This window comes from Scyliorhinus torazame, chromosome 1, assembly GCF_047496885.1.
Source record: "Scyliorhinus torazame isolate Kashiwa2021f chromosome 1, sScyTor2.1, whole genome shotgun sequence".
NCBI classification, from domain to species: Eukaryota; Metazoa; Chordata; class Chondrichthyes; order Carcharhiniformes; family Scyliorhinidae; genus Scyliorhinus; species Scyliorhinus torazame.
Window position 1 is genome coordinate 293,036,542 of NC_092707.1, and position 26,654 is coordinate 293,063,195.

A 26,654-nucleotide genomic window follows, 5' to 3' on the forward strand; every position below is an offset into this window, starting at 1 on the left:
ACAAAAGGTGAAGTCACACGGGATCAGGGGTGAGCTGGCAAGGTGGATACAGAACTGGCTAGGTCATAGAAGGCAGAGAGTAGCAATGGAAGGATGCTTTTCTAATTGGAGGGCTGTGACCAGTGGTGTTCCACAGGGATCAGTGCTGGAACCTTTGCTGTTTGTAGTATATATAAATGATTTGGAGGAAAATGTAACTGGTCTGATTAGTAAGTTTGCAGACGACACAAAGGTTGGTGGAATTGCGGATAGCGATGAGGACCGTCAGAGGATACAGCAGGATTTAGATTGTTTGGAGACTTGGGCGGAGAGATGGCAGATGGAGTTTAATCCGGACAAATGTGAGGTAATGCATTTTGGAAGGTCTAATGCAGGTAGGGAATATACAGTGAATGGTAGAACCCTCAAGAGTATTGAAAGTCAGAGAGATCTAGGAGTACAGGTCCACAGGTCACTGAAAGGGGCAACACAGGTGGAGAAGGTAGTCAAGAAGGCATCCGGCATGCTTGCCTTCATTGGCCGGGGCATTGAGTATAAGAATTGGCAAGTCATGTTGCAGCTGTATAGAACCTTAGTTAGGCCACACTTGGAGTATAGTGTTCAATTCTGGTTGCCACTCTACCAGAAGGATGTGGAGGCTTTAGAGAGGGTGCAGAAGAGGTTTAGAGTAGATGTACGAGGCAAGTTATTTATACAGAGGGTAGTGGGTGCCTGGAACTCGCTACCGGAGGAGGTGGTGGAAGCAGGGACGATAGTGACATTTAAGGGGCATCTTGACAAATACATGAATAGGATGGGAATAGAGGGATACGGACCCAGGAAGTGTAGAAGATTGTAGTTTCGTCGGGCAGCATGGTCGGCACGGGCTTGGAGGGCCGAAGGGCCTGTTCCTGCGCTGTACATTTCTTTGTTCTTTGTTCTGCATGGGTTTAACAGGAGTCAGATCTTTTCTTTAAAGGCGTGTCAGGAGATCTCTTGTTTCTCAAAGAACATCTCTGTAAAGCAAGTATTCCTATGTGCCATTGGTAGTTAAAGTGGATTGAGAGCTGAAATTATTGAGGACCTGGTAACAGAGCTTTTAGAAAATCATAACATTTGGACAGGGTAAATGGTGATTGACAAGTCTTTTTTTTGAGATTGTTGCTAGTGGGGTGAATTTGGGGCTGCGAATAGATGTAGTGCATTTGAGTTTTCAAAAATGTATTTGATAATATATGCCAGCGGGAAGTAGTGATTTAGTGGGAATGTCAATAAACTGATAATCCCGAAGACTAGGCTAATACTCTGCGAACACAGGTTCAAATCCCACCATGGCACCTGGTGGAATTTTAAAGGGAAATAAATTTTAGGGGCGGAAATCTGGTATGGCCAAGGTGTGACTCCAGACCGAAAACAATATGGGTTCAACAGAATCCCTACAGTGAAGAAAGAGGCCATATGGCCCATCGAGTCTGCACCGACCCTCCGAAAGAGCACCCTATCCCCATAACTCCAGCTAATCCTTTGGACACTAAGGGACAATTTAACATGGTCAATCCACCTAACCTGCACTTTTTTGGACTGTAGGAGGAAACCGGAGCATGCAGAGGAAACCCACGTAGACATAGGGAGAATGTACAAACTCCACACAGTCCTCCAAGGTGCCACCGTGCCGCCATAGGTTTACTCCGAATTACCCTCTGAAATGGTCCAGTAAGCCAATTAGTTTAAGGGCAATTAGGGATGGGGAACAAATGCTGGCCTGGCCAGTGATGCTCACATTCTATGAAATAATTTTTTTAAAAAATGAAGTTATTACTCAAAATTACAGATATTGGTATTTGGAATAATACATTAGCTTGGATTGAGTAACTGCAAGGATCACACTTGTCCTCAATTATTACAATCTATGGATGGTGGAACTGAGTGTAATTTAATCAAGTTTGTTGTTGCATGTTTGTTGGGAAAGAAAGCTGTTGGGTCACAAAGCGTCTGTATATAGATAAGCGAGTGGGCAAGAACATGGCAGATAAATATAATGGGCAGCACGGTAGCATTGTGGATAGCATAATTGCTTCACAGTTCCAGGGTCCCAGGTTCGATTCTGGCTTGGGTCACTGTCTGTGAGGAGTCTGCACATCCTCCCCGTGTGTGCGTGGGTTTCCTCCGGGTGCTCCGGTTTCCTCCCACAGTCCAAAGATGTGCAAGTTAGGTGGATTGGCCATGATAAATTGCCCTTAGTGTCCAAAATTGCCCTTAGTGTTGGGTGGGGTTACTGGGTTATGGGGATAGGGTGGAGGTGTTGACCTTGGATAGGGTGCTCTTTCCAAGAGCTGGTGCAGACTCGATGGGCCGAATGGCCTCCTTCTGCACTGTAAATTCTATGATAATCTATGATAAATTCTATGATAATGTCGGAAAATGGAAAGTTATTCGGAAAAATAGAAAATCAGAATATGTTATAAATCGTGCGAGACTGGGAAATGTTCAGAGGATCGCAACGGTCACATGGAAGTGCAGCAATCAAATGATATGTTTTATTATAAAGGGATTGCAGTACAAGAGTAAAGGGGCGGAATTCTCCGGTATCGGCGCGATGTCCGCCGACCGGCGCCAAAAACGGCGCAAATCAGTCCAGCATTGCGCCGCCCCAGAGGTGCGGAATCCTCCGCATCTTGGGGGGCCGAGCCCTAACCTTGTGGGGCTAGGCCCGAGCCGGACTGATTTCCTTGCCCCGCCAGTTGGCGCGGAAATGACATTGCCGGGCGGCGTTTGCGCGGGAGCGCTCGCGGCTGCTCACGGCATCCCCGCGCATGCGCTGTGGAGGGAGTCTCTTCCACCTCCGCCATGGTGGAGACCGTGGCGAAGGCGGAAGGAAAACAGTGCCCCCACGGCACAGGCCCGCCCGCGGATCGGTGGGCCCCGATCGCGGGCCAGGCCACCGTGGGGGCACCCCCCGGGGGCAGATCGCCCGCGCCCCCCAGGACCCCGGAGCCCGCCCGGGCCACCTTGTCCCGCCGGTAAGGGAGGTGGTTTAATCCACGCCGGCGGGACAGGCATTCTAGCAGCGGGACTTTGGCCTATCCGGCGCGATTCCCGCCCCCGCCGAATCTCCGGTGCCGGAGAATTCGGCAACCAGCGGGGGTGGGATTCACGACAGCCCCTGGCGATTCTCCGACCCGGCGGGGGGTCGGAGAATCTCGCCCAAGAAGTCTTAACTAATTATATAGGGTTTTGCTGAGACCTCACCTGGAATACTGTAGTTTTGATCACCTTACCGAAGAAGGACGTGTTTGCCTTGGAGAGATCCAATAAAAATTTACTGGTCTGATTGTTGAGATGAGGAGATTATTCTGTGAGGGGAATTTGAGTAGACAAAGCCTGCGTTCCCTAGAGTCCCGAAGAATGAGAGCGATCTCTTCGAAAGATACAGAATTTTTATGGGGATTGACAACAGAGTCGATGCTGGGAGGATGTTTTCCTTGGCTGGGGAATCGAGAACTGGAGAGTGCGCGGTGGGAGGAGGTAGGGAGGAGGTGGGGAGGGGGTGCGGTGCGGTCACTTTCTCAGAATAAAGGACTGGCCATTTACAACTGAGATGAGAAGAAATTACTTCAGATGAAGGTGTCATGATATTCAAACATACATCATAACACATACATAATGATAGACAGACCAACGGACCAATTAGCACACATAACACGACAGCCAATCACAGACAAGAGCAGACACAGTATAAGACAAGAAACACAACACTTCCTGGACAGTCCATCTGGAGACAGCACAGGGCCAGGACCTCATTAGCGAGACACTCACACCGTCACAACGTGCTGAGTACCAAGTCTGATGTATAAATAGTTAAATGGAATAAAACTGCGTTGTACCAATCGCAACCATGTTGGTTCGTCTGTACCTCAGATCACCCAACACTTCATGATACCAGGAGTGAATCGATACCTACCGGCAAATCTGCCATCCTGAGCCATGGACACCCGCAACAAACCACAGCCGTTGCAAGTCGCTGGGAACCTGGGCACAAATTGGAAGCTCTGCAAGCAGCGATTCGAACTCTTCATGCAAGCCAATGAAAAACAGGGCGCCTCGGACGAAACAAAGATTGCCATGCTCCTCACTACCGCAGGTCAGCACGCCATCGATGTATACAACTCCTTGGTGTTCGCGGAAGGCGAGAACAAAGCAAAGTATGACACGGTCCTCCTCAAGCTCGACAAGCACTTCAACGTTGAGGTCAACGAAAGCTTTGAGAGGTATGTCAGCAGCGCCTGCAAGGTAAGGATGAGCTCTTTCAGTCCTTCCTGACGCACCTCCGCATACACGCGCAGTCCTGCGGTTACGATACCACCTCAGAGTCCATGATCCGGGACCAGATCATTTTTGGCGTTGCCTCCAGTGGCCTACGCCAGCAGCTTCTAAAAATTAAAGGCCTGACCTTAGCATCTGCAGTTGAAGCCTGTGTCCTGCATGAGAATGCGACCAACCGCTATGCCCAATTTCAGGCGACCGAATCGGCACGGAGGGGGTCCCACGCAATCGAATCGGCAAGCCAGGCCGCCCACGAGGCCGAACGCGTCCAGGCAATCGGGTTTCTCCCGTCCCGCGGCCCGGACGAGGGCGGCCGTTTCGCGCGCTTTTTAAGGCCTCCTGCGTTTGTGCGCGCCAAAACCTACGGCAACACTGAGGGACGTGCTGCGCAGGCGCGCCCGACGCAATACTGATCTGCGCATGCGCAGTGGCGTAACGAACGCCATGACGTCATGACGTGCGGCAACTGTGGAGCTGCACATTTAAAAGGACAATGTTCTGCAAAAACCCGACAATGCCTACGCTGTGGCAAGATGGGCCACTACGCTGCCTACTGTCGAGTGGCTCAACCTGTTGATCTTCCACATCTCCGACAACCTCGCAGGAACATGTGGACCATTCCGCCTCCACATCACGACATCCAAACCGACGACACAGATGACCAAGACGCCTTCCGGGTTGCGGTCATTGATGCGAACCGGGTCAACACCATCAATCCGGGCGATGAATGGAGTGCCACCCTAACGGTCAACCGATCGCCGTTCACTTTCCGCCTGGACACTGGCGCCTCCGCCAACCTCATAGCATGGTCAGCCTTCTACGCCATGAAGGTCAGACCACCAATCCAGCTGTCCCGGTGCAAGATGGTCAACTACAACGGGAACGTTATCCCGGCCATGGGATCCTGCCAGCTCCAGGTGACACACAAAACACACACAGCCACACTCTCGTTCGAAATAGTTGGCTCATCGAAGGACTCCCTGCTGGGCGCACAGGCATGCAAAGCTCTCCACCTTGTGCAACAAATTCTCTCTCTCTCTCCAGACGGCACGTCTGACTTCCCGGATGCAGAGTTCTACGCACAGCTCCAATCGCCTCTCGCCCACAACCAGGAGGCATTCGAAGGCATGGGAACACTGCCATACACCTACCGAATTCGCCTCAAACCGGACGCCATCCCGGTCATTCACGCACCTCGCAGGGTTCCCGCGCCACTTAAAGACCGCCTCAAGCAGCAGCTGCAGGATCTCCAGGACCAAGGGGTCCTATCCAGGGTCACGGAGCCCACGCCATGGGTCAGCTCCATGGTGTGTCAAAGAAGCCCACTGGCGAGCTCCGCATCTGTATTGACCCCAAAGACCTAAATAATAATATTATGAGGGAACATTATCCCATACCCAAACGGGAGGAGATCACCAGTGAAATGGCCCAGGCGAAGATATTCACGAAACTGGATGCTTCTAAAGGATTTTGGCAGATCCAACTGGACCCGTCCAGCCGAAAGCCAAGTACCTTCAACACCCCTTTCGGCAGGTTCTGCTACAATTGGCATCATCTCGGCATCCGAGGTCTTCCATAGAATCATGGAGCAGATGGTGGAAGGCATCGAAGGGGTGCGCGTATATGTGGACGATGTCATCATCTGGTCCACCACACCGCAGGAGCACATACATCGTCTCCAACGTGTTTTTGCCGGCATACGGGAAAACGGCCTGCGCCTCAACCGAGCCAAGTGCGCCTTTGGCCAGACCGAATTGAAGTTCCTGGGGGACCATATCTCCCGGTCAGGGGTCCGTCCGGATGCAGACAAGGTGAGCGCCATCACAGCCATGCCGCAGCCGGCCGACAAGAAGGCTGTCCTACGCTTCCTTGGCATGGTCAACTTCCTGGGGAAATTCATTCCCAACCTTGCCTCCCACACGACGACTCTGCGCCACCTCGTCAGAAAATCCACAGAGTTACACACGCACCAGCTGGAATGGGAGGAGCTCAAACGCAAACTCACTACGGCACCAGTGTTGGCGTTCTTCGACACGTCTCGTCCCACCAAAATCTCAACTGATGCCAGACCATCCGGCATTAGAGCAGTGCTCCTGCAGCGGGATGACACTGCATCAGGGCCCCAGTGGCCTATGCATCACGGGCCATGACCCCCACAGAGCAGCGCTACGCGCAAATCGAAAAAGAATGCCTGAGCTTGCTAACCGGTTTAGACAAGTTCCACGATTACGTCTATGGTCTTCCACGGTTCACGGTCGAAACTGACCACCGCCCCCTGGTCAGCATAATAAACAAGGACCTGAACGAGATGACCCCTCGCCTCCAGCGCATCCTACTTAAACTCAGGAGGTACGACTTCCAACTGGTCTACACTCCAGGGAAGGACCTCATCGTGGCGGATGCCCTATCCAGAGCAGTGAGCACGCCGCCAGATGCGGAGGGGTTTGTATGTCAGGTCGAGGCACAGGTGGCTTTTACAGCGGCAAATCTGCCGGCTGACGACTCCAGTCTGGCCCGTATCCGCCGAGAGACTGTGGCCGACCCCCTTCTGCAGCGAGTGATGCGCCACATGACGGGAGGATGGCTCAAGGGGCAGTGCCCGCAGTTCTACAATGTACGAGACGACCTAGCCATCATTGATGGTGTCCTTCTGAAGCTGGACCGGATTGTGGTTCCGCACAGCATGCGCCAGCTGGTTCTCGATCAAATACACGAAGGCCACTGGGGGTCGAGAAGTGCAGACGGAGGGCCCGAGAGGCGGTATACTGGCCAGGCATCAGTGACGATATTGCCAACATGGTGCTCAACTGTACAACCTGCCAAAGGTTTCAGCCGGCGCAACCTCATGAGACGCTTCTGCCCCATGAGCTGGTGACGTCCCCCTGGGCGACGGTGGGTGTCGACCTATTTCACGCGCTCGGCATGGACTATGTCATCATAGTTGACTACTTCTCAAACTACCCAGAAGTCATACGCCTGCACGATTTGACGTCGTCTGCTGTCATCAGGGCTTGCAAAGACACCTTTGCTCGCCACGGCATTCCGATGATTGTCATGTCGGACAATGGGCCCTGTTTTGCCAGCCAGGAATGGTCGTCCTTTGCGGCCTCGTATGGCTTCACACACATAACGTCCAGCCCTCTGTATCCACAATCCAATGGAAAGGCGGAGAAGGGCGTTCACATTGCCAGGCGGCTCCTCTGCAAGGCTGCTGCTGCCGGGTCGGACTACTACCTCGCCCTGCTGGCCTATCGCTCGGCCCCACTAGCTACTGGTCTCTCACCAGCACAGCTGCTGATGGGTCGCGCCCTCAGAACCACTGTGCCTTCCATCCTGGCACCAACAATAGACCATGCTCCGGTACTGCATAGGATGCAACTGCAGCCCGGTCGACAGAAGAGGTTGTACGACATACGGGCAACTGATCTTCCCTCCCTAGCCCCTGGAGACAACGTCCGCATCCACCTACCAGACGGTGACTGGTCAGCACCTGCCGAAGTTCTCCGACGCGTGGTTTCCCGCTCGTTCCTGGTATGCATGCCGGATGGATCCGTGCGTAGGCGCAATCGCCGAGCCCTTCGCTACTTCCACGCTCACAACGGGACCCTACACAGACGCCGTGTCCTCCACTGGTTCCTGATAGCGACTTCGTGGAGCTGCCATATACCATGCCCCTTCTGTCGCCACCCGTGGCCAGGCCCGCACCTCAACCGGTGGTTCTCGACCCACCCTTGAGGCGGTCAACCCGAATTCGTCGCCCACCTACTAGACTGGACTTATGAGACTGTTCACACGTCAAATCTTTGCAACCACTGTTTTATAACATGTCACTGTTTTATCGTTAGCCTCGTTTGATCATTCCAAATTTCAACATTGTTCTTCTTTTGTTATGGTACAACCTCGTTAGCATGTCACACCTGACATCGCCCCTTGTATATAGTTAAGCCCCATGTACATGATGTAAATATTACGCACACACACAAACCTTTAGCTGCACTCGGGACACATTTATATTTATAACCACGTAGGCACATAATCTTGTAAAAAAGGGGGATGTCATGATATTCAAACATACATCATAACACATACATAATGATAGACAGACCAACGGACCAATTAGCACACATAACATGACAGCCAATCACAGACAAGAGCAGACACAGTATAAGACAAGAAACACAACACTTCCTGGGCAGTCCATCTGGAGACAGTACAGGGCCAGGACCTCATTAGCAAGACACTCACACCGTCACAACGTGCTGAGTACCAAGTCAGATGTGTAAATAGTTAAATGGAATAAAACTGCGTTGTACCAATCGCAACCGTGTTGGTTCGTCTGTACCTCAGAGCACCCAACACTTCAGAAGGGTTTGGAATTCTCCACCCAGAGACATGTAGACATCCAGAGACCCGTAAACACCCAGAGACCCGTAGACACCCAGAGACCCGTAGACACCCAGAGACCCGTAGACACCCAGAGACATGTAGACACCCAGAGACATGTAGACACCCAGAGGCATGTAGACACCCAGAGACCCGTAGACACCCAGAGACCCGTAGACACCCAGAGATCCGTAGACTCCCAGAGACCCGCAGAGACCCGTAGACACCCAGAGGCCTGTAGACACCCAGAGACATGTGGACACCCAGAGACATGGAGACACCCAGAGACATGGAGACACCCAGAGACATGTGGACACCCAGAGACATGGAGACACCCAGAGACATGTGGACACCCAGAGACATGGAGACACCCAGAGACATGGAGACACCCAGAGACATGGAGACACCCAGAGACATGGAGACACCCAGAGACATGGAGACACCCAGAGACATGGAGACACCCAGAGACATGGAGACACCCAGAGACATGGAGACACCCAGAGACATGGAGACACCCAGAAACCCGTAGACACCCAGAGACATGGAGACACCCAGAGACATGTGGACACCCAGAGGCCTGTAGACACCCAGAGACATGTGGACACCCAGAGGCCTGTAGACACCCAGAGACATGTGGACACCCAGAGACATGGAGACACCCAGAGACATGGAGACACCCAGAGACATGGAGACACCCAGAGACATGGAGACACCCAGAGACATGGAGACACCCAGAGACATGGAGACACCCAGAGACATGGAGACACCCAGAGACATGGAGACACCCAGAAACCCGTAGACACCCAGAGACATGTGGACACCCAGAGGCCCGTAGGCACCCAGAGACATGTGGACACCCAGAGACATGGAGACACCCAGAGACATGGAGACACCCAGAAACCCGTAGACACCCAGAGACCCGCAGACACCCAGAGACATGTGGACACCCAGAGACATGGAGACACCCAGAGACATGGAGACACCCAGAGACCCGTAGACACCCAGAGACCCGTAGACACCCAGAGACCCGCAGACACCCAGAGACATGTGGACACCCAGAGACATGTAGACACCCAGAGACCCGCAGACACCCAGAGGCCCGCAGACACCCAGAGGCCCGCAGACACCCAGAGACCCGTAGACACCCCGAGGCCCGCAGACACCCCGAGGCCCGCAGACACCCCGAGGCCCGCAGACACCCAGAGGCCCGCAGACACCCCGAGGCCCGCAGACACCCCGAGGCCCGCAGACACCCAGAGACCCGTAGACACCCAGAGACCCGCAGACACCCAGAGGCCCGCAGACACCCAGAGGCCCGCAGACACCCAGAGGCCCGCAGACACCCAGAGGCCCGCAGACGCACAGAGGCCCGCAGACACCCCGAGGCCCGCAGACACCCAGAGGCCCGCAGACACCCAGAGGCCCGCAGACGCACAGAGGCCCGCAGACACCCCGAGGCCCGCAGACACCCAGAGGCCCGCAGACACCCCGAGGCCCGCAGACACCCAGAGGCCCGCAGACACCCAGAGGCCCGTAGACGCCCAGAGACCCGTAGACGCCCAGAGGCCCGCAGACACCCAGAGGCCCGTAGACGCCCAGAGACCCGTAGACGCCCAGAGGCCCGTAGACGCCCAGAGGCCCGTAGACACCCAGAGGCCCGTAGACGCCCAGAGGCCCGCAGACGCCCAGAGGCCCGCAGACGCCCAGAGACCAGTAGACGCCCAGAGGCCCGTAGACGCCCAGAGGCCCGTAGACGCCCAGAGGCCCGTAGACGCCCAGAGGCCCGTAGACGCCCAGAGACCCGTAGACGCCCAGAGACCAGTAGACGCCCAGAGGCCCGTAGACGCCCAGAGGCCCGTAGACGCCCAGAGGCCCGTAGACGCCCAGAGGCCCGTAGACGCCCAGAGGCCCGTAGACGCCCAGAGGCCCGTAGACGCCCAGAGGCCCGTAGACGCCCAGAGACCAGTAGACGCCCAGAGGCCCGTAGACGCCCAGAGGCCCGTAGACGCCCAGAGACCCGTAGACGCCCAGAGGCCCGTAGACGCCCAGAGACCCGGAGACCCATAGACACCCAGAGACCCGCGGACACCCAGAGACCCGTAGACGCCCAGAGACCCGGAGACCCATAGACACCCAGAGACATGTGGACACCCAGAGGCCCGTGGACACCCAGAGGCCCGTGGACACCCAGAGGCCCGTGGACACCCAGAGGCCCGTGGACACCCAGAGGCCCGCAGACACCCAGAGGCCCGTGGACACCCAGAGACATGTGGACACCCAGAGACATATGGACGCTCAGACATAGCAAACATTCAAGATAGAGATTGATAGATTTTTTAGACACGTAGCAAATTAAGGGACATGGGGTCAAGTACAGAAAGATGGAGTTGAGGAACAAAAGCCATGATCTTACTGAATGGCAAAACCAACTTGAAATGTTGAATTGCCAACTCTTTTTCTGATAATTGTTATGCTTTTATAATGATAATGCCGGCATCCCCACATCATAATGATAGGAGCAGAATTCTAAATATTCTATTGTTAAGATGGAGCCGAATCCTCTTCAGACACGAGAGCTGATTATCAAATAAATGGGGCCTGAGGCCACTGAGTTTAATTGGTTTTTGGTCAGGAAAGTTTGCAGGTGGGACTGCTCGCCCGGTTCAGACTTCAGTCAAAAGCAGATCACTTGGTTGTATTCAACTGTATACAATGTGTCATCTGTAGTGTGATGCTCGAAGGGTGGCTAGTGTACCTTTTAAAAGGTATATTTTAGTTAGAGATCAGTAATACAAGAAAGTATTCTACATTTCTGTGGTTCAGTTTATGTCCCCAATGCATTGACACTGGTAATAGAAGTGAATTTTAAACCGTGATGCTAACATGTGGTGTGTATGATACTCACTGATCTATATGATTTAATGTCATTGTCAGTCTTCAAGATTTCCTACGACAAGAAGGAAGCTGAAATGGTTCATCATGATATTAAGTTAAATTTGGCTCTCACTAGTTTAAATTCACCGAACAGAGGGGCTGGATTGAAGCCAGTCAAATATAACTTCACCTGTAGACAGTGGAAATTATTTAGACTTCTCTATGAATCATTCAGGCTCATTGGAGATCATTTTCAAATTCTGTCTGGGACTGCATTGTCTTGAGGAGGATTTGGCACTCATTTCCAGCCGTTCATGCTGGGGGGGATCTTCCTGTCCCACCGATGGCACACCCCCACCATGGGTTTCCCAGCAGCGAGGGGTGCATTCAACGGGAAACCCCATTGACAACAGCAGGACCTGCAGATCCCGCCACCGGTGAATGGCGAGATGCCTCCGCCGCAGCGCAACACATGGCTGGTTGTACAGAAAATCCCGCCCAATAAACACCCACTGTTGCATTGACAATATTCAAGGTGCAAGATCACACAAGGATGGATAAATCACAGAATGGAAGGTCTAGGTAGCTAATGGGTGAAGGGGATGGAGATAATGTACAAAAGATTAAGGTAAGGAAAATAGACTTCTGGACAGTTGTCAGGATGGAGGACCTCCTCTGGCTTTTAAACTAAACATTCAATATGGCTTGGTTAGGGTGCATTAAGAAACTTCATAAACCGGATTCTTGAGTCGCTTTTTATTTCATTCTTATTCATTTCAACTCACTAACAATGTGTTTGTGTTGCTTATTTTTCTATTCTCTGCTGTTGATTTGCCAACGCATTTATTTTGGACAGTCATCTAATTGGTGAACTGCCTTGTCTGATTCCCCCAGCCCTCTCAGTTTGGTAACTGCAAATTTAACCACTTCATGTTACATTTTTGTTTCCATGTCATTTGTGTAATGAGATATAGTAGTGGTCTCAAAAATAAACCCTGAGGTAGCTCGCTCAGTACATTCTCTCACTCTGGAATAATGATTGATTTTACCCAATAGCTGTGCATCATACTTAGCTACAGATAGATGGGTGTATGATGTGACAGTCACAGATAAACAATTACATAGATTGGTCTATCGATAGATAGATATTTAGAAGATATAAATTTTTAATTTTATGGATTGTTTGATTTTCAAAATGTAAACATCAAAAGCTCATTGAGCCATTGTAACAGATCATGCAAAATGCTGATTATATCCAGATTTGTATACAGCAGAAATAATTTGCATCAAAATGATCCTTTATATCTACAGGATACATTCATCCACTGCCAGCAGTTTAAATAAACTAGGTTCATATTACAAGTACATTTGACATTTTCTTTCCTGTTTCCTCTTTATTAGTAAATATATATATATATGTATATATAGATAAATGCAAAATAGAAACATATGCATTTATATATGTTCGCAGTGAAAAACATGTAACAGCTTTGTCTATGGTAAACCACAATCATTAGTAGCAGAGGATGAGACCTAGAAGTCTGGAAGTTACTTTAGAATGTTATATGAATGCTTTTGTCAATATTATTTTCCCACTGTTTTAATTTGGCACTAAATACATATGAAGTCAGAAATAATGCCTCCATTAAAAGGACAAAGGACTTTAACACACTTTGCATTGCATTAGTATCACACAGCTGACTTCCATAGAATCCCTACAGTGCAGAATGAGGCCATTTGGCCCATTGAGTCTGCACTGACCCTCTGAAAGAGCACCCTACCTAGGCCCAGTCCCCCGCCCTGTCCCCGTAATCCCACCTAACCTGCATATCTTTGGACAGTAAGGAGCAATGTAGCATGACCAATCCACCTAACCTGAACATCTTTGGACTGTGGGAGGAAACCCACGCAGACACGGGGAGAACTTACAAAACTTCATACAGTTTTCAATTCTATTCAGGCAGTGACATTAGTCAAATCAAATGTATCCAAAAATTAAGCTGTCACCCAACATAGGTCTATATTTTAGTTTGGCACAATATTTCTGCAGCTATTGATTTGTTTGTCGATGCTTTTAATGCCCTTGCCCATAGTAAAGCCTTTACTTTCTCCTATCCTGATGCTTCTCACAGCTGTGTGTTCAACATCTGCTTTCTCAAATCTAATGGTTGCGGACTTGAGTGTATTGGCACACAAATGGTTTTGCTATACGCCACCAAATGTGACAGGAACAAATCGAGCACTATTAGGCTTCCCTCTGTTCTGTTAGAGCACCTACTTCTACAGGTTGAGATGCCAGAGAGTAAACATTATCCTTTTTTCCCCTCACAACCAATTGTCTCCTAACATTCCTCCAATAACAAGTGTGATGAATTCATAAACTTGGTGAGAAGGAAGCACATCCGTTCAGTTCAGTCTCAAGACATGTGTCAGTTCAGATCCACCACTCGCCCTGACCTACAGCTGAACCTGCATCATTACAATCCCCTTGCAGGCCTCTCTGAGTTCATCCCATCTGTCACACCCACCTCCTGCTTTCTATCCATCCCTGCAAAATTGCTGACCACAAACTTCCATTCCTAGTCTCCTTGTTAGCTGCCATTATAAATTTTCCCACCCCTCCTAAATCCTAACCTGGATCAGACTGTCATTGCAAACTATCATCTCATCTCTAGCTCCCTTTTCTTTTTAACATCCTTGAAATTGTTGTTGGGTCTTAAACCATTCCCATCTTTCCTGCAACTATCTGTTCATATCTCACAGAGCAAGTCTTGGTCCCAATTGCAGTACTTGAAACGGTGATGTCTGAAGTTACAAATTACATCTGTTGTGATCATGGTGTATTATCTCTTCTTATCATGTCTACAGCCTTTGAAAGAATCAACATCACCATTGTTCTTCATTATCCAGCTCAGTGAGTTTGCCCCCACTTAGTCCCACTCTTGTTTAACCAATCCTGACCAGAGCATTTCGACAATTTCCTCTTCCTCAGCATTACTTCTGGAGTCCACCGGGGTTCTATGCTTGATTCCTTCCTTATGAGCATGCTACTGCTGGTGAAGATACGGGGCGAAATTCTCTGGAAACGGTGCGATGTCCGCCGACTGGCGGCCAAAACGGTGCAAATCAGACGGGCATCGCGCCGCCCCAAAGGTGCGGAATGCTCCGCATCTTTGGGGGCCGAGCCTCAACCTTGAGGGGCTAGGTCGGCGCCGGAGGAATTTCCGCCCCGCCAGCTGGCGGAAAAGGCCTTTGGTGCCCCGCCAGCTGGCGCGGAAATGACATCTCCGGGCGGCGCATGCGTGGGAGCGTCAGCGGCCGCTGACGGCATTCCCGCACATGCGCAGTGGAGAGAGTCTCTTCCGCCTCCGCCATGGTGGAGACCGTGGCGAAGGCGGAAGGGAAAGAGTGCCCCCATGGCACAGGCCCGCCCGTGGATCGGTGGGCCCCGATCGTGGGCCAGGCCACCGTGGGGGCACCCCTGGGGCCAGATTGCCCCGCGCCCCCCCCAGGACCCCGGAGCCCGCCCGCGCCCCCTTGTCCCGCCGGTAAGGTAGGTGGTTTAATTTACGCCGGCGGGACAGGCATTTTAGCGGCGGGACTTCGGCCCATCCGGGCCGGAGAATCGAGCGGGGGGGCCCGCCAACCGGCACGGCGCGATTCCCGCCCCTGCCGAATATCCGGTGCCGGAGACTTCGGCAACTGGCGGGGGCGGGATTCACACCAGCCCCCAGCAATTCTCCGACCCGGTGGGGGGTCGGAGAATCTCGCCCCTGAAGTCAACTTATACACATACTTTGTCACCCAACTCTACCTCTCCATGACCTGTCTTGACCTTTCCACTATCTCTATTGTGAAGTTGCTTATCTGAGATTCAGTCTTGGATAGGCCACTGTTTCCTCTAACTAAACTTTGATGAGGTAAAACCATTGTCATTGGCCCCTGCCACAAATACTTGACATAGATTCCATCTTCCTCCTTGTTACGATTTCAGCATGAATGAAAGTATTGAATGTTGAACTGAATTTTCAATCTTATAATCCTTTTAATCAAAAAGACCACCTATGTCCATCCTCATAGCATTACAGCCTCTTACATCACTCTTACCCTCTTTCAGCTAAGTCACTGCTGAAGCCTTCATGTCACCTCCAGATTCAACTTCTGTACTCTTCTGGATGGCTTCCCATCCTCTGTGAAAGTCAGGTGATCCAAAACTCTACTGTCTGTATTTGATCCCTCACCCATTACCCCTCCTTTGATCTGTGAAAGCCTATAAGCACCAACTGAAAATCTTATCTTGTGCTCTCTGGCCGTTCCTCCATCCTGACAACCGTCCAGAAGCCTATTTTCCTTACCTTAACCTTTTGTACATTATCTCCATCCCCTTCACCCATTAGCTACCTAGACCTTCCATTCTGTGATTTATCCATCCTTGTGTGCCTCTTCAGCTCCGCCTCCACTAGAAAGCTTCCTTAAAACACATCTCTTTCACCCTTGTTAATCCCTCCTACATCAGCGTAGAATCCCTACACTGGAGAAGGGGGCCATTTGGCCCATCGAGTCCACACCAACCCTCAGAAAGAGCAGCCTACCTAGGCACACTCCCCCACCCTATCCTTCAAATCCCTGAAAAAGAAGGGGCAACTTTATCATGGCCAATCCACCTAAGCCGCACATCTTTGGACTGTGGGAGAAAACCGGAGTAAACCCACAACAGGGGAAAACGTACAAAGTGCACACAGACAGTCACCCCAAGGCTGGAATTGAACCTGGGTCCCTGCCGCTGTGATGCAGCAGTACTAACCACTGTGCCGCCGTATCCTTTCTCTTTTCTTTTTCACTTTGGGAAGCACCATCGGACTTTTTTTCAAAAGTTCTATATAATTTTGGGTGTTAAATAGAAGCAACTAATATTTACTGGAAGAAAATTAACTTGAGGAATGCCTTTTGTTTTAGACCGAAGCGCATCAAAGAGACCTCATCATCTGGGAGTCAGATCTGACGAGAAGGTTTCACCTCGATTGAGATCACCTCGTCGTATTTCTCCAGCTAGAAGCTATCTGCTTGGCAGGAGAATGAAGTATGCACCACATCCAAAAGAGCAACGGAGACATGAAGTACAGAAAGTTGGTGGGTCATTTACCTACTGTACCAACAACATGCAATATTGAAACAGTCCTGACAATTTTACAATTACTAAGGCAATTTCATTTTACATTTTGGAGCAGATATGCAACCGTCAGTTTGTAAAATTGGTAAATTGTGTACATGAAGTAATAAATAATGGGTTTGAAAATTGTTTCTCAGTATTGCAATGGAACCTGACATAACAAGACATTGAATAGTGGAATGATTGCTGTGGATTTTTTTTTCCTATACATTTGTCTTTCCACAGTCCCTGAATCACTGTATGGGATGTCTCCTCGGGCAAGAGCCTTAGGGCAGAGGGAATCTGTTCACAGAGCAATCGCAACAAAACAGAAAGTTCCAGGTGGGTTTGGTTGGAAAATCTATTAACATGAAGCAGTATTAGAAGGTTTTTGCTTCCATATGCAGGTTTCATATGAGATGTAAATGAATACTCTAATTGTGATATTCTTATTCACAAAAATGTTCATATATTCGTTCCCAACAAGTAAATAACATGCCTTTCCTCACATCTGTTGGGGTTTCATGTTGAGGTGGATTTCAATTTGAGAATGCCTGGACAAGCCTAGAAATTTTGCGTTAGTGTAATTGTTACTATATGAATTTATAGCAAACTGCTATGCAGAGTGTAGACGCTGGTTAACCATTTACTGGACAGGACAGGTTAACTGCTATGCACAGTGGAGACACTGCTTAACCATTCACTGGACAGGACAGGTTAACTGCTATGCACAGTGGAGACACTGCTTAACCATTCACTGGACAGGACAGGTCACTGCTATGCAGAGTGTAGACACTGGTTAACCATTCACTGGACAGGACAGGTTCGCTGCTATGCACAGTGGAGACACTGCTTAACCATTCACTGGACAGGACAGGTTAACTGCTATGCACAGTGGAGACACTGCTTAACCATTCACTGGACAGGACAGGTCACTGCTATGCAGAGTGGAGACACTGGTTAACCATTCACTGGACAGGACAGGTTAACTGCTATGCAGAGTGGAGACACTGGTTAACCATTCACTGGAACGGACAGGTTAACTGCTATGCACAGTGGAGACACTGCTTAACCATTTACTGGACAGGACAGGTTCGCTGCTATGCACAGTGGAGACACTGGTTAACCATTCACTGGACAGGACAGGTTAGCTGCTATGCACAGTGGAGACACTGGTTAACCATTCACTGGACAGGACAGGTTAACTGCTATGCACAGTGGAAACATTGGTTGACCATCTACTGGACTGGGCAGCTTAATTGAGGCTGGGCAATAGATTTTAAGAGAAAGACAGAGGTAATATTTCAAGCTGATGATTTATGGCCAGAACTGAATGCTGTTGTTATTTTACAGTTTTGAACAAATCCGAGTCAAGGTAAAGAGTTGACTGGGTAGGTTCAGGGCTTGCGAGTTTGGGGTGTGGGGGCCGAGAGGGGTGCAGGTGGGGGTTGCGGGTGGTGAGGGGGCTGTTGGGATTGGGGGGGGGGGGGGGGTGGAAGGTTGGCCGAGTAGGAATGAAGAAACGGGAATGTCTGAAATTACAGATAAATAATAGTGCAAGGCAAAATGGGATGATAAAGAGAAGATTCAGTGGCAACAATGAAATTATTATCGGCACCTACTGTCTGAGGAAAGTGAGCAGTCATTATGATCTGAAGTTGTTGAACTCAATGTTCAGGACAACAGGTTGTAAAGTACTTAACCAAAAGATTCCTTGAGTTTGCATTGACCTTCATTGAACCATAGGTGATTCACACAGCAGCCACTTGTCTAGTCGTTACCTTTAATAAGTGGAAAATCAAGAATCCCAGCTGAAGTTTCCTAGATCAGTCAGATCCCCAAATGAAACCTGGCTTGGTATATCCTGGGCGGAATTCTCCCCCCCACGCCGGGTGGGAGAATCGCCTGGGCGCCGCACGAGTCCTGCCACGCCATCCCGACGCCCGCACGCGATTCTCCCACCCCCCCCCAAACCGGCGCGGCGCGACTCACGGCTGGCCACTGGGAGAATCGGCACTTGCCGTTGGTAATGGGCGAGCGGCGATTCTCCGGCCTGGATGGGCTGAGCGGCCTGCCCAACACGACAGGTTCCCGCCGGCGCCATCCCCACCTGGTCGCTGCCGGCGGGAACAGCGCGGGAATGCTGGGGGGACGGCCTGTGGGGGGGCGAGGGGGGTTCCTGCACCGGGGGGGGGGTCTCAAAGGAGGTCTGGCCCGCGATCGGTGCCCACCGATCGGCGGGCCGGCCTCTCTGAAGGAGGACCTCCTTTCCTCAGCTGCCCCGCAAGATTGATCCGCCATCTTCTTGCGGGGTGGCCGCAGGGAGGACGGCAACCACGCATGCGCGGATGACGTCATTTGCGCGGATGACGTCATTTACGCGACGCCGCTTTTACGCGGCGCCAAGGCCCGGCGCACGTAAATGACACGGCGCCGCTCCTAGCCACCCGGGGGCGGGAGAATAGGGGGCTGGGAACGGCCTCCGACGCTGGAGTGAAACGCTCCGGTTTTTACTCCGGCATCGGGACTTAGTCTCCCGATGGGAGAATTGCGCCCCCTATCTTTGATTTATTTAGAAACAGTGCAGGTGAGTTACTGAACACAATCACAATTGTCTACCAGTGTACTTTTAACACAACAATGATTAAACAAGAAAACTGAACTATATTACTTTAGACATAAAGGTTGGAAAGATTTCGATACAAACACCAGAAAATGATTCAAACGCACACTGTTTCTCGGGTGCACTGCTTTCAATACCTGCTTCTCAAATCCATACTCCTGTCAACTGTGTCTCGACACCAGGAGGCTTCAGAAGTCTTCTCTATTTATTTGTGGCAATGGAACTTTCTCAGAACCTTAATACCTATCATAGTATTCACAAATGTTTTAACTTTGCATTTTTGACTTCATCCTCAAAATTGTCCAAATACTTTTGATATGGCAGTAATTAGTTTTGGACGATCACCTCTGTTTTTGATTTAGAGAATAATGAATTGTATGAACCCAGAGACATCACAGTTCGCGTTATGAGTCCACAGTCTGTGCTCGTTATATGGGTCGATCCTGCACTTCAAAAGGAAAACAGCCGTGGTGCTGGCTCAGACAGGTATGTGGACAGCAAGCTGCAGTCTTCATTGTGATTAATTAATATGTGTTTCCTGTTCGGCTGCCTTTCCTGAGCTATGTGAAGAAACCAGCTCCTGGCAATGAACTGTATGTTATGCACTCACAGCTGTTTATGAAAAGACGATGAGAGCAAAACGTCTAGTTAGCATGTTTCAGTGTTGCGCACGAGCCAGTCGGGTTGTTCACAGCTTTACATCCTACTTAACTCTTAGCTGAGCCTCTGACCTTGTGCCACATTTATAAATCTTCAATGCCACCATACCCTGCTATTATCCAAGCCCATCTGTTGCTGAAACACCCGTCTGCACTTTTGTCATCTCCCAACTATTCAAATGCTGTTGCATCAACCTTTTTTTTTATTTTGGAGATGTGATGGGGTGCCTCTTTGAACCAGTTTGATAAGGACTGAGTGGTTTGCTAGGCCTCTTCGAACAGCAGCTCAGAGTCAACCATGTTGTTGTGGGACTGGAGCTGCCTGAAAAAGGATTCCAGATTTCATTCCCTAAATTTGAATTCGAGTTATGTCACCATCTTCATGGTCTTGTACTCGTACCAGTTTTGCTTATATTTTGAGTTTAAAAAAACCTGAAATCAAATTGTCATGGTGGAATTTGAACTCAAATTCTCTGGATTATAGTGCAGGCCACTAGATTGCTCGTCCAGTAGCCATGATAATTCCATGCTCCTGGTACTGTAATGCATGTAAAATTCTGCTGTCCAGATCCTTTTCCTCAACGAGAGCTGATTTATATCAGTCGCCGTAAACCCAACACTCCAATGTTAGAATTCTAATCGTCATGTGTAAATTTGTGATCTAGTCCCCAGATACTCACCCTAATGTGGCTAACATGCAAACACAATATGTAACATTGTTTTCAAACCTTTGGATGTCGCAATCGCATTTTCCTTCATATGGTTTGTAAGCTAAGAATTTGTACGGGTGTATGTAGCCCCCTTTTTAAATTATGAGGGGCTCAAATTTGTTTTTTGTTCCTGGGATGTGGCTGTGCCAGCATTTATTGCCCATCCCTGGGGGCATTTAAGAGTCAACTACATTCCTGTGAATCTGGGTAAGGATAACAGATTTTCTTCCCTAAAGGACATTCGTGAACCAGATGAGTTTTTACGACAATCAACAATGGTTTCATGATCATCTTTTCATTCCAGTTTTTAATTGATTTCAAATTTCACCACTTGTGGTGGGATTCGAACCTCGGCCTCTAGTTTACTAATCCAGAAAGAATACCACTATGCCACTGTCTCCCACTGCCATTGGCCAAGCAGACAATTTTTAGTCTTAAAAAGATAAAAGTTACAAAAGTTTTTGAATGAAGGTGTTTTAAACGTTTTTTGTTGAGCAAACACAAGGGGCAACGCGGTAGCATAGTGGTTAGCACTGTAGCTTCACAGCGCCAGGGACCTAGGTTCGATTCAAGTTTGGGTCACTGTCTGTGTGGAGTCTGCACATTTTCCCCGTGTCTGCGTGGGTTTCCTCCGGGTGCTCCGGTTTCCTCCCACAAGTCCCGAAAGACGTGCTGTTGGGTAATTTGGACATTCTGAATTTTCCCTCTGTGTACCCGAACAGGCGCCGGAATGTGGAGACTAGGGGCTTTTCACAGTAACTTCATTGCAGTGTTAATATAAGCCTACTTGTGACAATAAAGATTATTAGTATTATATGTGTAAAAACGTACTCCCGGAGGCTTCTTAAGTTGAACAAACAAACTTTATTTAAAATGTTGCTTCATTATGTGCATTCTATGAGCTAGTCTATAGTGCACTCTTTCTAACTAGGAACACTGCTCCACTTAGAGAGATTCTCCATGGTAGGTGTTGATTGTGACATTGTTTTCATGTGGAACATTGTTTTCAGGCCTTTGGATATCGCAATCGCATTTTCCTTAAAGTTTTTTGTAAGCTAAGAATTTGTCCATGTGTATGTAGCCCCCTTTTAAAAAAAAAAATTTTTTAATATAATATTTTTATTCTCCTTTTTCACATTTTCTCCCACATTGACACCCATCAACAATAAACAATAATCAGCAAGATATGTCAATCCCCATAATAACAACGACCCCATCTGCCCACCAACCCCCAAACATCAGCTCGCATGTTTACATAAACAAATGACAAAAAGGAATCAGGGATTACCCGTAGTCACCCTTAATCTACACAGCCCCCCCCCAACTAATGTTCGATGTTATCCAGTTCTTGAAAGTGCATAATAAATAGTGCCCATGACTTGTAGAACCCCTCCGAGCTTCCCCTCAGTTCAAACTTAACCTTCTCAAGGGTCAAGTATTCCAACAGGTCCCCCCGTCACGCCAGGGCACTGGGTGGAAAGGCTGCTCCCCATCCCAGCAGGATCCGCCGTCGGGCGATCAACGAGGCAAAGGCTATGATATCTGCCTCCGCTCCCGTTTCCAACCCTGGCTGGTCCAACACCCCGAATATAGCCTCCTGGGGACCCGGGTCCAGTTTCACACGCACCACCTTGGAAATTACCCTAAACACCTCCTTCCAGTACTCCCCTAGCTTTGGACAGGACCAAAACATATGAACGTGATTCGCGGCCCCCCCGCAACGCTCACACACATCCTCTACTCCTTCAAAAAATCGGCTCATCCTCGCCCTCGTGAGGTGCGCTCTATATACCACCTTCAGCTGTATCAGCCCCAAACTCGCACATGAGGTGGAGGCATTCACTCTCCGGAGCACCTCACACCAGACCCCCTCCTCTATAACCTCTCCCAGCTCTTCCTCCCACTTTGCTTTGATCCCTTCCAGTGGTGCCTTATCCTCTTCCAAAATAGCTCCGTACACCGCTGACACTGCCCCCTTCTCCAGTCCCCTTGTCGTCAACACCTCCTCCAGCAATGTGGAGGCCGGTTCCTCCGGGAAGCTCTGTATCTCCTTCCTGGCAAAATCCCGAACCTACATGTACCTAAACACTTCTCCCTGCTCTCGCCCATACTTCGCTTCCAGCTCCCTCAATCCTGCAAACCGACCCCGAAGAAACAAATCTTTTAGCGTCTTAATCCCCTTCTCTTCCCATTTCCGAAAACTTCCATCCCACCTCCCTGGCTCAAATCTGTGGTTCCCCCGAATCGGCATTTCCCTTGACCCTAAACCCAACCCGAAGTGTTGGCGAAACTGCCTCCAGATTTTCAATGAAGCTATTATTACCGGACTCCCTGAATATTTCCCCGGAGCTATTGGGAGCGGCGCTGTTGCAAGTGCCTTCAGCTCTCCTCCATTCTGACCCACTGAGAATCAACCCCTCTGACCCAGCTCCGCACTTTCTCCACATTCGCCACCCAGTAGTAGTACAACAGGTTCGGGAGACCCAAACCCCTGCCTGCCTTCCCCTCTGTAGCAGCACCTTTCTCACTCTGGCCACCTTCCCTCCCCATATGAATGAGGTCATCCTTCCCTCAATCTCCCTGAAAAAAGACTTTGGCAGGAAAATCGGTAGGCATTGAAAAATAAACAGGAATTGCGGCAACACATTCATTTTAACCGCCTGTACCCGACCCGCCAGTGACAGAGGAAGGCCATCCCACCTTGCCAGATCGGCTTTCACTCTCCCCACCAAATTAGTGATGTTGTACCTGCGAAGCCTCCCCCACTCCCGGGCAACCTGCACCCCCAGATACCTAAAATGAGTCCCTGCTCTACGGAATGGCAGCCCCCCCACCCCTGCCCCCACCCCCGGCCGAGACACCACAAAGTACTCACTCTTGTCCAGGTTCAACTTGTACCCCGAGAAAGACCCAAGTACCCGCAGTAGCTCCAATATTCCTCCAATCGATGCACTCAGCTCCAACACATACAGCAGCAAGTCGTCGGCATATAAGGACACCCTATGCTCTATTCCCCGCCCCCCCGCACTATTCCTTTCCATGCTCCCGAACATCTCAATGCGATGGCCAACGGCTCAATCGCAAGTGCAAACAGCAGGGGGGGACATAGGACATCCCTGTCTCGTCCCACGATGGAGAGAAAAGTATCTCGAACTGATATTATTTGTCCGGACACTCGCCTTCGGTTCCTTATATAACCCCCTTTTTAAATTATGAGGGATTAACTTTTTTTTTTGTTCCTGGGATGTGGCTGTGCCAGCATTTATTGCCCATCCCTGGGGGCATTTAAGAGTCAACTACATTCCTGTGAATCTGGGTATTTTCTTCCCGAAAGGACATTAGTGAGCCAGATGAGTTTTTACGACAATCAACAATGGTTTCATGGTCATCATTAGACTTTTCATTGAGGAAAAGGACATGGACAGCAGAATTTTACATGCATTACAGTTCACATGACGCTTACTCAATAAGGTTGGTCTTAAGGTGACAACCGCCACAATGTGCTTTTAAAGCAGTTATCATTAAAAATCTAAAGCATCATGCTACACGTTTGTCACATCCCAGGCCTTACGGGATAAATTGGAATATATGTATTTTCATTTTTTTTACAGAAGTACATTGAGGAAATAACAGGTAAAGAAATACAAACATTGTTCTACACCTCGACAGATGGCTGATTCTATACAGTCTACTATTTTTATTTTCCACTTATATTTTTAATCTGGGGTTTTTCTTCTTTCCCTTGATTTTTACAATGGTTTCCACTGATTTTAACTTTGGAGCTTATCAGGGCTCACGTTTTGCGACCTTTTCATTATTAATGTGTGAAAAATATAGGAATTTCAGATACATTGTATGATATGTAGTTGGTGCAGTAAGGGTTAAAAGCATGGGTTAGTGTGTGTGACTGCTGCAGTCATGTTTTTAAACATCCTGGTTTTAAAGGCAGCAGGCTTTCTGGAGATGGAGTTGCAATTAAAGCGTCATAAAAGTTGGGTTAATGGAATTTTGTTTATATAATTAGGTTCCCTGGGGAGTAGATAATTAGAGATATTGAGCGTGATTTAATGGAAAGATTTTGAAGTGTCACTTTGGGCTCGATTGGCAGGGTGTTTCTCATCAGCCTTTATTGAATAGAAGTTAGTGCCACAAATGAGCCCCCTGAGCTTCTCTCCATTACTGGCTCTCTGGCCGTCTGTTTCGCCACTCGTGCCTCAGAGTCTTGTTGCTAACAAGGGGGAGCTGCTTTCAAGTGCTACCACAGCTCACTCCAGTCAACATACAAGCATGACAGCATGCAGACCTGCTCCTCTCTTTGGGGATGCCGACCTCACAAGGCTTCTTGATGTTGTAGATGCAAGGCGGGACATCCTGTTCCCCCGAGAGGTCAGAAGACCAGCAGCAGGGTCACCAATACCACCTGGGAGGCAGTGGCTGCCAGTGTGGGCAGTATGATCAGGATGATTGCCATACAATGTAAGAAGAAGACTAATCACTTCTACCGAGTTGCAAGGGCTCCGAGGAGACCACTGGCGAGGCGGCACAGCTATCACTCCACCCTTCCACCAGCGCAGAGATACAGACCTCGGTGGGCAACATAAGTAGACAGGCTTCTGGGGCACAATCTGGTGAGCACCACACAGTTGCTGATGCACATCAGGTCGAGGCAGAAACATCCGAGGGGGTCAGCAGTCAAAGGTCAGTTGGATCCCAGGACTCAGCTAAGTTCCAATCAAATGGTAAGCCTCTGGACAAGGTTATCCCAGAGCTGATAGCTAAGAGTCAGCCATGAGATTCAGGAAGGGATGTCAGCAATACTCCAGTGAGGGCACAGCAGAGTCCCAAAGGCTACAGGAGTCGGGGATGATCCTGATAATGTGTGGCACCGAGATCAGCATTGCTAGGGTGGCAAACGCAGTGGAAAGCCTGGAGCATCAGTTCAACGTCTTGAGTGGTGGTGTTGACATCACGTCACGCTTGCTGAGGTATGTGTCCCAGAGACAGGTGGACATTGTCAAGGCACTCCAGAGCATTTCCCAGTCACTGAGGAGCATCACTGAAGGCGTCGTCACCATAGAGCAGACAATGGAGAGCCTGCAGGACGAGCAGAGCCAGTTAACTCAAGAGGCTTCAGGAGATCATTACTGCTTCCCCTCTGTCACATGGAGACCCTGAGTCCTTCGGGCCAGCACCGAGGAGGAGGAAGCGCTGGAGGCCAACCCGGTCTGTCTCCAGTTCTTCTGAATAGCCCCCTCCTGACACCGGTGCATCTTAAGGACAGCGGGCAGACCAGGGTGGTACGGTGATGCCAGTGATGGTAAGTCTGCCAGGGCCCTCCGGTTCTAGACCCACCAGAAAATGTCCGCCAAGGCATCAAAGGCCACAGGGCTCAAAAAGCAGCAGGCTGCCTCTCCCTCTGATGTGCATCCTGGGGACACACCTCAACATAGCACTAAATCATGTATGATCAGGAAGATTGAGGACCACTCAATTGAGTGATTGAGACACTGTGCGGGGGTGGTTTGCACAATCTGCAACGAGCGGGGATTGTAAATGTCCAATGTTCACTATTAAAACATCTTACACCTGATACATGTGAAGCATCTACCACATTAATCTTCACAGTGGACCTGCCTGCACCCGCACTCCCTGCGCCTCCTGGGCACAGTGGTCCAAGATCAAATGCCCCTGAAGTAGACTCTATTCAGAGGATGGGTGTGAGTGTGCACTCTCAGCAGAACAACAGGAGTCAGACATTGGCATAAACTGAGGAGCACCAGAGCTTTCCTCACAGCGACTGATCATCTCTCTCCTGCCTTTTATATTGACCCGCTGACAGTGCCTACACAGGCCCATCACCTTGGGTGATGTTGCAAGAATATCAAAGGAAGGGGAAGGAAGTGGGGGGGGGGGGGTGGGGGGGGGGGTGGCTGTGAATGGGGTGAGCTGAAGGA

At 49.8% G+C, this 26,654-nt stretch overlaps 1 protein-coding gene across 1 annotated transcript in view; it reads left to right on the plus strand.

Annotated features, from left to right (window-relative positions):
- The window catches only part of fndc1 (fibronectin type III domain containing 1), a 342,477-nt gene that overhangs the window by 161,442 nt on the left and 154,381 nt on the right, over positions 1-26,654 (plus strand). The window contains exons 4-6 of the mRNA XM_072507569.1: positions 16,516-16,689; positions 16,955-17,050; positions 19,694-19,817. Of these exons, the coding sequence (XP_072363670.1) occupies positions 16,516-16,689; positions 16,955-17,050; positions 19,694-19,817 (394 nt within the window). The remainder of the gene's footprint in view (positions 1-16,515; positions 16,690-16,954; positions 17,051-19,693; positions 19,818-26,654) is intronic.